The sequence below is a fragment of the Boleophthalmus pectinirostris genome, unplaced genomic scaffold (assembly GCF_026225935.1).
Source record: "Boleophthalmus pectinirostris isolate CB_2022bp ecotype Guang Dong unplaced genomic scaffold, ASM2622593v1 HiC_scaffold_1, whole genome shotgun sequence".
NCBI lineage: Eukaryota > Metazoa > Chordata > Actinopteri > Gobiiformes > Gobiidae > Boleophthalmus > Boleophthalmus pectinirostris.
The window spans coordinates 15,013,284-15,026,666 of NW_026570970.1; the positions used below are offsets into that span (position 1 = coordinate 15,013,284).

At 40.3% G+C, this 13,383-nt stretch overlaps 1 protein-coding gene across 2 annotated transcripts; it reads left to right on the forward strand.

Moving 5' to 3' along the window:
• The first annotated feature begins 5,070 nt into the window (after positions 1-5,070).
• On the forward strand, positions 5,071-11,749 carry LOC110166540 (retinol dehydrogenase 7-like). Of its 2 annotated transcripts, none has more exons than XM_055153499.1 (5): positions 5,071-5,564; positions 6,682-6,998; positions 7,310-7,568; positions 8,645-8,808; positions 10,927-11,749. In XM_055153499.1, exons 2-5 carry the CDS (start codon positions 6,686-6,688, stop codon positions 11,151-11,153), a joined length of 963 nt encoding a protein of 320 aa, XP_055009474.1. In that variant the 5' UTR covers positions 5,071-5,564; positions 6,682-6,685; the 3' UTR covers positions 11,154-11,749. The 2 variants fall into 2 exon arrangements, with proteins under 2 accessions (XP_055009474.1, XP_020787454.2); XM_020931795.2 differs by having other exon boundaries at positions 6,686-6,998.
• The last annotated feature ends 1,634 nt before the right edge of the window (positions 11,750-13,383 follow it).

A 13,383-nucleotide genomic window follows, 5' to 3' on the forward strand; every position in this document is an offset into this window, starting at 1 on the left:
ACAGTTCAGCGGCACGTACTACACGGATCTACATCGAGCGAATGGATTGCGCTAGAAACAGAAACAGGAAACGCTAAAGCAGGCTGCACAGTTTGTTTTGAAAGACTCATGTAATGATGCAAACCAATAATGATCAGATCATTAACCACAGGCCTACAGGAAAAGGGGACACAGTATTGTGTAATTGTATTTTAATACGAATATCATAGAGAAACTAATTGAAATGCCCATTAAATATCCATTAAAGCTATAGTGACACTGTGTGAAGGCTGTAGGGCACAGACCTAAACGTCACCTGCATCACCTGCACAGCCCATAGGTCAGGTCAAATTACCAAATAGGTTAGGTTACGCACACGTCCTTTACAACCCATGCTCTGGCACATTTCCACCAGAAAGTGTTGAATCATCATAAATTACCCAGGTCACTGCTCAATCTGAAACACATGGGACAGAAATAGCGTACTTAGTATTTGTCATGGCCTACTTTCATGAATTTTGTTACTAAAGCAAAAGTACAGACACTGGGGCAAAAGATTACTCTAGTAAAAGTATACATTAAAAATCTACTTAAAATTATAAAAATTTAAAACTGCACTTTAAAAGTACAAAATAAAAGAGATTTTTTAGAACATTAAAGCATAAATTTAACTGATTTAATAGATTTCTTAATTTTTGTGTATTTGGTTTGCTCAGGGTCAGGAAGTCTCATCCATTTCAGCAGGTCTCAAACCATAAAGTACTTTTACTTTTCAGTCCAGTTCAAAAGTGTAGGGAAGTAGAAAAAACAGATACAAGCTCTGAGATTTAGTGAAGTAAAAGTACAAATGGCTTTGGCTGTGGTGGATATTATTAAATATTATTTTACATATAGCCTCTATTTTGTTTCTGTAACATGTGTAGCTCCTCTATAATGATCACCTTCAAATCTGATCTATCTTAGTGATAGACCCTTTGACGGTGACCCCAGGGGCGGGGGGCCAGTAGGATTTAGAAAGGTACACACAGACCCTCCACTCAGTCTGCGCACTTACACCTGAGGTATGGGGCTTTGGAGTCTCTCTTATCTCTCTCCTCTCCCATCTGATGTCCGCAGTGTTTCATTCAGTTTCCAAACTGTCCTCAGAGTTGTGTGCTGTATGTGCTACATGTGTTGGGCACTATATTGTGCGCAAGGTTACGCGCTGTGATAAAGGCGGAGCCTCATGTCACTGCTGCACAGCAGAGCCGCTGGGCTTCGTGGTTACCAACTAAAATATTGAACATGTCTCCTGGCTCGTGTGTCTTGCTAATCTGAGTAGCTATCAGTAGTTATTTTGCAAAGATGTGTACACAAGCTGAGCTCCTGTGCACTTAGAGAGTGACTCGCTTCTGTCATCTTCTCATGTTGTTTAGGATTTTCCAACATTCAACATTCAAGGTATTCAGAATGCGCACAGGCGTGCCCGCTGCCCAGGGCAGCTGTGGCTTTACAGAATGTCAAGAATGAGTGCACTAAACTTAAGCCTTTTTAAAATGCACGTCATAAGAAGACCAACAACTGTTTATCACTAGCCTTTTTAATAATATTTTATTATGTAACACCAGTAGGGTGACCAAACGTCCGTTTTTCCCCGGACATGTCCGTATTTTGCGTCCTGTCCGGGGCGTCCGGGTTTTTTTTAAATAAAGTGATGCAAATGTCCGGGTTTTCAGTACCGTTCATTGGGGGCATTAAACTGAGAGTCTCTCGTAGCGTCTGTGACTCAGAAGGAGCGAGCAAACACAAACAGTTGGTCAGCCTGCAACATACCGAAGCACAAATGCGCATTTAAGAAATTTCCGTTTTCCATCCCGGTCGGGACAAGTGGGAGTCCATGTGCACAGGTTGGGAGGTGAGAGTACAGTGGTCCCTCGTTTATCGTGGGGGTTACGTTCTAAAAATAACCCGTGATAGGTGAAATCCACGAAGTAGTCTGCTTTATATTTTACAATTATTCTGTGTATCTGTGTTAAGGCTGTAAAACCCCTCAGCACACACTTTATACACTTTTCTTAGACAGGACAGGTGCAACCCTTTTTACTTCCTTCTTAAAACTTATTGCTGCTGTCGTCCTTGTGTTATTTTCCTCCTTCTTTATGTAACAAATTGAAGATTAATTTATTCCGGAATGGAGCCCAACAGCGCAGAGTCCCGCACGGGTTCATTTTTGGAGACCCCCAGTACAACACCGCACCCGCGCAGTACAGGACCGCACCTGCCCCTTAACCCGAGATTATATCAAATTTTTGCGCTGCCTACACCATGGACTGAACCTAGACTAAACCAGGACTGATTCCAGGACTGAAGAGGAGGACTAATCCACGACTGAACTAGGACTAAACCAGAACTGAAACAGGACTCACCTAGTGGGGCGGATATGTGACAAAAAAAAAGTCCAAGTTGTTCACTTCTGGCAGAAAGCATGAAACTTTGTGTATAGGGGGTTTAAGGTATGCTGAATCCAATAAAACCGGAAGCCATGCTCAAAGACCACCGGTTCTGCTCAAAATCCAAGATGGCGTCCAAGATGGTCGCCGGGACATAAGGCAACATATCTTTTTCACTTTTGGGCCCAGAACATCATGCAATTCCACTTTTTATAGTAAATCAGAGACGAGGAATCCATTTCTAAAGTTATTTTGATGATTAGAAGTCATATAAATGATTTAACATTATAAATAGCAATGACAAGAATTTACAACTGACGCTTTTGTAACACAGAAATCTTCACACAGATTTTCTGCACTTGCACATGACCAGATTCACGAACAGCTGAATGCTATGGTAAAAGGTGATGGGGGTGTCATCGGGATCACAGAGAATGAACAAGCATTGCGACGATGGATGGTTGCTGGTCCTGAAACTGCACGTATGCTACAGGAAGGTGCTCAACAAGACAAGTTGGTTCGAAATGACAGCCGCCATCATGAACAAATTCCCAGCATACAAAAGGCATTTCAATCAGATGTAAAACACCTAGTGGATGTGATACAGGATGCAGGAAACCCCTTTCAGGAGACAAGTACAGAGCTGATAACATTAGACACAAAGGTGGTCCTGTCCAGTGATGTGATAAATGCTGTGAGGACAGCTGAGGACATTGGAAAGCAGCATTACCAACAATTTATGGAGGAACGTTTTGGAGATGATGGCAAATCTTTCTATGACTCCATTGCAAGAAACAACTTGACTCTGTTTAAATCTGGATCAAAGAAAGCCACACCCAAATCCAAAATGAAGCTTGCAAACATGAAAAGTGATGTGGATTTGTTTTCAAGAATGTATATATCATGTCAGGCCAGGGAAGGAGACCTAGATGCATTCTTCGAACATGAGAACCATGCATGGCCACCAGCATTGGCAGAGAACAACATGATGCGCCAAGGAACCAAATCTGATTTGACCACTTGTCTTGAAGCTCTGGTTGAACGTCCACAGCAAAGTCCTGAGGTTAATGCAAGAATAATAGATGGAGCTGCACTTATCCATGTTCTGGACCCTAAGAAAGCAACTGTTCTGGTAAAGACTTTTAAGGATTATGCTGGCCAAGTGTTTATTCCTCATGTTCTGCGACAATTACAATCTGTGAAGCGACTGGATGTAGTGTGGGACTGCTACCATCCCAACAGTCTCAAGGCATATGCTCGTCAGTGTCGTGGTGAAGGTGACACCCTTCGGGTAGCTGATAACACACGTTTACCAGCTAACTGGTCAAATTTATTGAGGACTGATTCAAACAAGAAAGGCTTGTTTGTGTTCTTGTCTGCTGCACTCAACTCCACCTTGGTTCCTGAAGCCAAGATACTTGTCACAACTTATGAAGATAAAGTGCTCTCACCTTGTCAAGTTGATTTGTCACAACTCCAGCCGTGTACACACGAGGAAGCTGACTACAGAATGATGTTGCACATGGCACACACATACCAACATGGTCACAGAAAGATAATGATCCATGCTACAGATACGGATGTCCTTGTCCTGGCAATAGCCACAGCAAGTAGTCTTCCTGACTGTGAGGTCTGGCTTGCCTTTGGACATGGAACAAAGTTCCGGTTCATTGCCGTGCATGAAATTGCAAATCAATTAGGTGATATACGCTCAAAGGGGCTCTTGTTTCTCCATGCTATATCTGGCTGTGATAATGTCTCGGCGATGTGTGGGATAGGCAAGAAAACTGCATGGGAGGTGTGGCGCCTCATGCCTCACTTGGATATGATATTCCATTGTTTATCACAAGCACCTGACCAAATTTTAAAAAAAGATATGGATGAAATTGAGCGATTCGTTGTTGTTCTCTACAGTCGAACATCGCAACTTAGCAGAGTCAATGAAGCACGAAAACAATTGTTTTCCTATGGAAACCGTCAATTGGAGAACATCCCACCAACTCTGGATGCTTTGAATTTCCATGTCCAAAGAGCAGCTTATCAAGCTGGTCATATTTGGGGTCAGGCACATACAGCTGCTCCAACTCTGCCATGCCCATCAGATTGGGGTTGGGAAAAATCATCAGATGACCAGTGGTCTCCAAAATGGACGTCAATGCCAGAGGCATCAAAATGTGTCCGCGAACTTGTGAAATGTAACTGTAAAAAGAACTGCCATGGACGATGCAAATGTTTCAAAGCCAGCTTGAGATGCACCCAACTGTGTTTTTGTGGTGGTCAGTGTGTCCAAAGACATTGAGATATTAAAAAATATATAAAGAGAACAATTTGTTTTTTCACAATAAAAAATTACGTGAATGAGTCGTTGATAGCTATACCTTGTCATGTGTACACAATGATTTGTTTATATTTTCCTGATTATCCAAAATAACTTAGTTCATAAACTTCTAATCATCAAAATAACTTTAGAAATAGATTCCTTGTGTCTCATTTACTATAAAAAGTGGTACTGCATGATGTTCTAGGCAGAACGGTTCAAAAGTTATGCTGTCTGTACACCCCAGCGGCCATCTTGGACGCCATCTTGGATTTTGAGCAGAACCGTTGGTTTGCGAGTGTGGCTTCCAGTTTTATTGGAATCAGCATACCTTAAAACCCCTATATACCAATTTTTATGCTTTCTGCCAGTAGTGAACATGTTTGTCACATATCCGCCCCACTAACCGTCAGGACGGGCTTGGAGGTGACTGCAAGAGAAAGGACCGGCTCAGCTCCGCATCTCACGGAGTTAAACGCGGCAATTGCCCGATCGCGCTTTGCGGACAAACTGCTCGGCGTTTTCTCTCTTAAATCCAAGATTAGTCCTGGTTTAGACCTGGTTTAGTCCTGACCCACCCGTGTGTAATTACTACCCGCCTGTAATACACAATACGCGTTCATACGCTGTAAAAAATTGCCCAGTAGTGAACTTATGTATCCTGGTCATATAAGACTCATTCAGCAGAGGGCGCTCCTGTGCCGCAGTGATTACAGTTTATAATGTTCGTGGAAGCGCTGCTCATCCAGGACTTCAGACACAGCTGTGCGTGAGTGTGAGGCGCACACTGTCTTCTGTCCGCACCGAGCTTCTCCAACCCGCAGCGCTGTCCGCTCAACGTGAGTACATCTCAATATCACAGTCTGTAGACTCCCACTGGAGGAAAACTGGATTAGCTGCGCTATAGATCAGTGTGTCACCTACATGTGGGGCAAACACAAACCAAGTTGGTTTTGTTGGTTTAGAGATAGTAATAATGGGTTGAGGCATGTGAAGAAGTTGTTTAAACTAAAATTGTTGTCAGGGGCAAACCCTGGGTCTCCCCTGTTATGTCTCTGGGATTCCCTGCAATTTCTATAATAATACATCGGCTATATCCTATAGGCTAGGCTACAGTTAGAGTTAGTTGCCTCTGAATACATTATTGATGAGACAATGATGAAAAGCAGGAGTACTTATAAAATTACAACGACATCAAAGAGTATCTTAGACAATTTAATAAATTTAGTGTTATTGTAGTGTTGGAAACCTGGCTAGATGCCAACTTTGTCTCAGCCATGCTTAGCAATAATCTATTTCCATTTTATTAAACCAACAAGGATCACAAATGACACAGCTACACTGACAAGTAATATCTTCATTATCGGACCCAAATTCCATTTGGATTACTTATTTGCTAAATGCTAAAAATAGGAAAATGATCATTGACATCATCATGTCAAGTGATCATTTTCCTATTTTTAGTATTTTACATCAACTCACATAAATAAATTAGGAAGGCTGTTTTTCTTGAATAGATCTGTTGAATCCCAGTTTAAGTTATGTGAAAAGTATTAATTCAATGTAAAAATTCAGGTCTGAAATACGTTTTAGATTATACAGTGTGGGTATCAATAAAAGACCAGTGTGCCTCAATAGCTCTGAATCTAATTAGACCACTTTTTCAATTTTCAAACATTTACATAATAGCGTAAACAGAAGAGCCAAGTATTAACATTTAGAGTGCCTCCACTGAGAGGATTTTGAGTGATAAGGACACACACACACACACACACACAAAAAAAGAGCAAATCCCTGTTTTGGGCCTCAGTAGACTCACATAGCTTGATTGCTGCAATAATGCTTGTAACATTGGCTTAATACTCTTTTGCCAGGCTGGCTCCATAGGAGTTCATATTTTTGTGTTGAAAATTGAGCGAACACATTGTAATTCAAGACAATCTCTTTGTGCGTCAGAAAGATGTTTCTGTACATTGTTGGACTGGTGGCCCTGTTCCTGATTTACCGCTGGCTGAAGGAGCTGAAGAGAGTCCCAAATAAAGGAGACAGGTTTGTGTACATCACGGGCTGTGACAGTGGCTTTGGGAACCTCCTGGCTCGTCACCTGGACACACTGGGATACCGCGTTATTGCTGGCTGCTACACGGAGAAGGGAGAGGATGAGCTGAGGAAGATCACCTCTGATCGAATGACCACTCTCCAGCTGGACGTCACTGATGCTGCAAGTGTGGCCAAGGCAGCGGACAACATCAAGAGTCTGGTGGGAAATAAGGGTAGGTTAAACTACTATATCTGTGTATGCACTTGTTCCAACCATCAGCTACCTTGTACCTTTTGTCCAGTTGACATTGGCAACTACAGAATGTTCTCTAGCAGTATTTGGATGGAACTGCCAATCTCTACTGAACTTAAGGTAAAAGGTAGCTGTTAAATTAAACTACCACTACATTACATCAAAAGGTGGAACAGAGCATTTTGAGTTTTGGAGATGAGACTAATAATGCAGGATTATTTGAACATGTGTGAATGATACAAACCACCAACATGCTACACTACAACATTGTAATCTGCCATTTCTTTACAGGACTCTGGGCTGTAGTGAATAATGCGGGGGTCACTCATCCATCAGCGCCCACTGACTGGTTAACTATAGAAGACTACAGGGGCATGCTGGCTGTTAACCTGGACGGGGTCATTAGTGTTACTCTGAGCATCCTGCCTCTGATAAAGAAGGCCAAAGGTCGAGTGGTGAACGTGTCCAGTGTCTTTGGGCGCATCAGTCCGTTCGGGGGTCCTTACAGCATCTCCAAATACGGGGTGGAGGCTTTCACTGACAGTCTGAGGTGAGAATATTAGTGCATGAAGCTAAATGTAGTGATTTATTATGGGGTTAAGGTCCTGTAAGGTCCATATTGCACAACTCTTGACTCTTGTGAGCTTTAAGCCGTGTTCTAAAGTTGTTAACTCCTCAAAAACCTGGAGTTGTGTTCTGTTTCACACACACCTTTTATTATTAGATTGTTTAGATTGCCGAAGCTCAAAATGCTCAAACGTGGTAGATTTCAAGTTAACAGCTACATTTTAGATCAGTAGTGTAGTATTTTTAGTAAGTAGGAGGAGTAATTGATATTAAAGATTGGAATTAAGAGTTTGAAGTTAAAGCAGGACTCATGTGGCCTTTGTGAGCATTTGGCTTTATCTAAGTTATCTAAGTTAATTATTTTTTATTAATTATTAATTAAACAATTGTTCTGAAGGTTTGCAAATTCTTGTCCATATCATTGACCCATATCTGGAAATAACATCACTATTCACCAAAGCAAACTGTGTTTAATTAATATTTGTAGGCTACTCAAGACCGGAGGTTAGATAAACATTTAAGAGTTACTTAAGGTCATGTGATGAGTCTGAACTGATCAATTAAGCCATTCTCTGATATGTGCACATACGACCAGGGAGGGGACCAGGAATATTTTTTGTTAAATATAACATTTTTTGGGGGGCTCATTTTTTTCAGACACTTCTGCACTACATTTTGATGTAAACAGTTTTTTTATAATTTTATCGCTTTAAACTACTTTTCTTATCATAAAAGGACCAAATTTTGAAAAAAAAAAAAAAAAAAACACACATTTTGATATTTTTCCAAGATGATAAATACGTAGCGGATCATTCTGTGCTGTTTTCTTTCAGCCTTGTAAAGGTCAATAATTGGCACCAACAGTGACCAGAACCACTCTGCAGGTTTGTTAGTGTGTGTGCATGTGTGCACTTGTGTATGTGTGTGCACGTGCATGTGCATGTGTGTGTATATAAATTAGGCTTTCTCTTCAGAAAAGGACAGCTACCAAAGGTCACTGACTATACTCTGCTCTTTGACTGTTAACAAAACTGAAGACTAATTAATTTTGTCTTGCAGAGTAAACATGTCTCCATTTGGGGTGACTGTGTGCTGTTTGGAACCAGGATTCTTCCGAACTAATGCCGCAAACGAAGACCTCATGGAAGCTAGCTTGACCAAGCTTTGGAACAAACTGCCCCAAGATGTTAAGGACGACTATGGACATGATTTCAAGGATAAAGGTAAGTCATGCCAAATATTCAAGGCTTTATTTAGACAGAATGCTGTGGTAATGTTTGTGTTTACCATCAGAAATGACTGCTTTAGTGTCTATTAATGTTAAAGGTGCATTGTGTAACTTTTTTGGTTGAGGGTACGTTAAATCTGTCATCAGTATTTAACTCTGCTTTCAGTGTTCTAATTAGTCCCACTTGATTAGCTGCTTGAAACAAATACATGTTCAGTAATGAATGAAAATAACATGGTGCATTATATTCATGTAGGAGACATGGTGGGATAAAAGTGTCAGCTACACGTCCAATCACAATACTTCTCAAATCCTTAAAAATAGAGAGACATTTAAACATGTGCTATGTAACGTTTTGGTTGAGAGTCCGTCACCTGCTTGTTTCTATGGATATGTAATTGCTCTGCCTGGAATGTTCCCCAGTATGATGTTAAACAGCTCTACCTTACATTTATTCAATTAGTGGTTTTAAAGCTGAAAAACACCGACAACTACAGAACATGCCGATGACTTCTGACTGTGAGCGGAGTTGCCTCGTCACAGATCTGACCTGTAACTTGATCTGGTTTAGTCTCCATGAAGATAGAAATGTTTAATGCCATACTGTGAAACATTCCAGACAAAGCACTAACATCTCCACGGAGAAAAGAATTTGACGGACCCCTCACCAGAAAAGTTACTCAATGCACATTTAAATTTAAAACAAAGGAGTAAATGTGCATGGATTATACGCTTCCTGTAAATCAGTGGTCCTCAACCTTTTTAGAGCCATGGATTGTTTTTATGTCTGACAATATTTCACGGACCAGGAACTGCAGTGGTGCGACCTGGTTTAGTCCTGGTTTAGTCCTGGTTTAGTCCTGGTTTAGTCCTGGTTTAGTCCTGGTTTAGTCCTGGTTTAGTGCTTTGTTACGACCCAGCTCGTTTAGGGTGAGGGAAGTAACAAAAATAAAACCAAGATGTAAAATGGAATAAATTAAGTAGTGTTTAATTAACAGGAATGTAAAGGTAAATTAACAAAACACTAAAAATATACAGAAAACAACCTAAACTAAGAAACAGAACAACAGAATAAACAGAGTTTTGTGCCAGAAAAGGGGTCACGCAGGCTTACACAAAAACGAGTGGTAAAACTTAGGGACACACACTAAACTAAAACACAAGTTCCCCAAATTAAACCACATAAGCCCACAAACAGAATCGAGTGACCAAATCAAAAAAGGCACAAAACAGAACTAGACTAAACACACAAACACAAAACAAAATGGCATACTGGCCACCAAGGCCAGCAGCCCCAAACAGGTGCTGGCAATCTCCTTAAATAGGGGGAGGTGGCTGCAGGTGAGGTGGGCGTCGACTTGCCCCACCAATCACAGACCAGGACTCCTGCAGCAGGAATCAAGAGAACTCTGCAGAAATATTACAACTAAGGCCTGGGGCCGTAACATGCTTGTTAAATCCTGTTTGAGTCCTGGTTTAGTTCTGGTTTAGTTCTGGTTAAATCCTGTTTTAATCATGGTTTAGACCCGACTTAGACCTGACTTAGACGTGGTTTAGACCTGGTTTAGTCCTGGTGTAGTCCTGGTTTAGTGCTGGTTAAATCCTGTTTGAGTCCTGGTTTAGTTCTGGTTAAATCCTGTTTTAATCATGGTTTAGACCTGACTTAGACCTGATTTAGTCCTGGTTTAGACCTGGTTTAGACTTGGTTTACTCCTGGTTTAATCCTGTTTTAATGCAGTTTTAAATTTGGTTTAGTTCTGGTTTTAGTTCTGGTTTTAGTCCTGGTTTTAGTCCTGGTTTTAGTGCTGGTTTTAGTGCTGGTTTTAGTACTGGTTTTAGTGCTGGTTTTAGTGCTGGTTTAGTCCTGGTTTAGTCCTGGTTTAATCTTGGTTTAATCCTGTTTTAGACCTGTTTTAGTGCTGGTTTAGACCTGGCTTAGACCTGGTTTTAGTCCTGGGTTTAGTCCTGGTTTAGACCCGGTTTAGACCCGGTTTAGTCCTGTTTTATGCATATGGGAGGGGGGGGTTTGAGCTTTCGTGGCCTGGTACCAAATGACCCGCTGCCCGGAGGTTGTTGACGCCTGCTGTAAATGTGTTTATTTGTTTCCATACAGCACTTGCACTAATGAATAAACGACTTGCTCAGATCCTTGACCCAGACCTGATGAAAGTGGTCAGCTGTATGGAGCACGCCATCTCGGCTGTCCACCCTCGCAAGCGCTACTCCCCTGGCTATGACACCAAGATGCTGTGGCTGCCTCTGTCCTACATGCCCTCCTGCCTCACAGACTGGTGGTTCAGCAGAAACCGCATCAAGCTCAAAATCTCGTCTGTGCAATAAAACACGTAAAATCATACTTTACAATAAAACGCCACACCTATTTTGGCGTACTTACTTGCCAAACTTACTTCTTGACACATAATTATGGACCACGCCTTTTTGTCACTCACTGCAAGAATGCACATGCTGCCGCTGTATACAAAGGTTGATTACGTGTATTCTTTGGCCTGACAAATTTTAAAACTTAATATATTTCTCAAGAGGTATACAGCAATAAAGGATCATATTTAGATTAGGTCAAGGGTCAAGATCAATGTTTGTTTATCTAGCACATTTAAAAACATTACTGCCCCAAAGTGCTTAAGGTTGAACTACACTCACTAAAACACAGTTAAGTTTAATCTTTAGTAATCTTAAATTACCTTTTCTTTTTCCAGTTTTTGAAGTTCAAAGTGTTTGGAAATCATGAAAAAGCTAGGGAATTTCATAACTGTTATTTTGTAACCATATTGTACCATGGGTCAAAATTCTCCTTTTGTACGCAGAGATTGTTATTTGATGAATAAAATGTAAGAAAACACCTTAATTTTGTTGAAATAATGCTTAAAAGTAGCAGAAAAATGTTTTGTAAGTAAAATAAAGTAAATAGACCTGAACTTTTGGACAGAATTCTTCCAATGTGATGAAAATTTAACGCTACTTTCTGTAGTTTTTAACATACTTTTCAACTTTTCTTCCTTCTTGATTAGTGTAAAACTATAATTTATATTTACAACAGGCATTAATGCACCAAATTAAGTTCAAATCTGAGAATCATCCAAAAGATAAAATGGAATATAAGAATGAATATATGATTCAAACATAAGTAAACACAGTAAAAGGCAAGGCAGGTTTACTTGTATAGGAAAATAATATTCACAAAGTAATTGAAAGTGCTTTACAGAATAAGAAGTATGTTAAAATCACAATACAAATAAAAAGTACATATAAATAATCATCATAAAATTAAAAAAGAGAGGCATTAAATAAGAGAGAAGAGTGCAGAATGAAAATCTTTCAGTCATATGCACAGCTGCACCTGCATTGCCTTGTAAGAAAGTGGAGAGTGCGTGAGTCTTTGTGGTGGTCAGAAGGGCCGATGGCGCAGATTGGCAGCCTCACCTCTGTCAGTCTGCTCCAGGGCAGGTGTGGCTATAATAGTAGCTTACCACTACAGATTGTAGAGTGAGTAACAATAATGCTGTAAAAGTGCTTTGGCTGTATTTAAAGGCACTATATAAATGCAATGAATAATTAATTAATCTATTTATTTAGATAAGCAGAACTGTTTTGAGCCTGGATTTTAGCAGCATCAAAGTGGAGGACTGTCTCACATCTTCAGGGAGACTGTTGCAGGTTTTAGCTCCATGAATTTGAAACACTGACTCCCCGTGTTTAGTTCTGACTCACCACCACTCACTCATCATATGCATAACATTTTTAAACTGTCAGACACTTTAATAATTACCATGATATTATTTTAAATCGCAATTATTTTAAACATATAATAGTTGTGACGCCAGATTTGAATATTTGTACCATGTCTACTGTTAGGGAAAGTGTTGTCCTAATGAGCAGAGGTGGGGACTTGCAAGTCGTGACTTGGACTTGAGTCAGACTTGAGTCACTATTTTTAGGATTTGAGACTTGACTTGATAAAATGGACTAAGACTTTGGACTCGACTTGGACTTGAAGGTCAATGACTTACGACTTAGGCCTGTGACTTGAGAAGACTTGAGAAGCACTTTTAAATCTGAATTCTTTCTATTCTGACTGTATTGATTCACACAAGATCTTGTCAAAAATGAAAAAATTACATTTCTACAGCTCTTATGTACTCTATAAATACTCATATATAAAAATTCTGTGATTTTTTTAAGTACAATTCAGTTTAAAATGCATATAAATTGCAAAGATCTAAGCTATATTTGGTATTTTGGTTTAAAGACTTGGAAATGACTTGAAACTCAAAGCAGACGACTTGGACTTGACTTGGATTTATGGGCCAGTGACTCGAGACTCGACTTGGACTTGCCTGTATTTGACCTGGGACTTGACTCGGACTTGAGGTGACAGACTTGAGACTTGCAAAAGAACGACTTGGTCACACCTCTGCTAATGTGTGCTAGAGTTGTATAGAGAGGCAGGACACTCTGGACGTTTGAGGCAGAAGTTTGTTTACCACCAGTCTGGGACCCGGTGTACTTGGTGAACTGTATAATACAGAGTATCAGTAACAAAATGTTATTA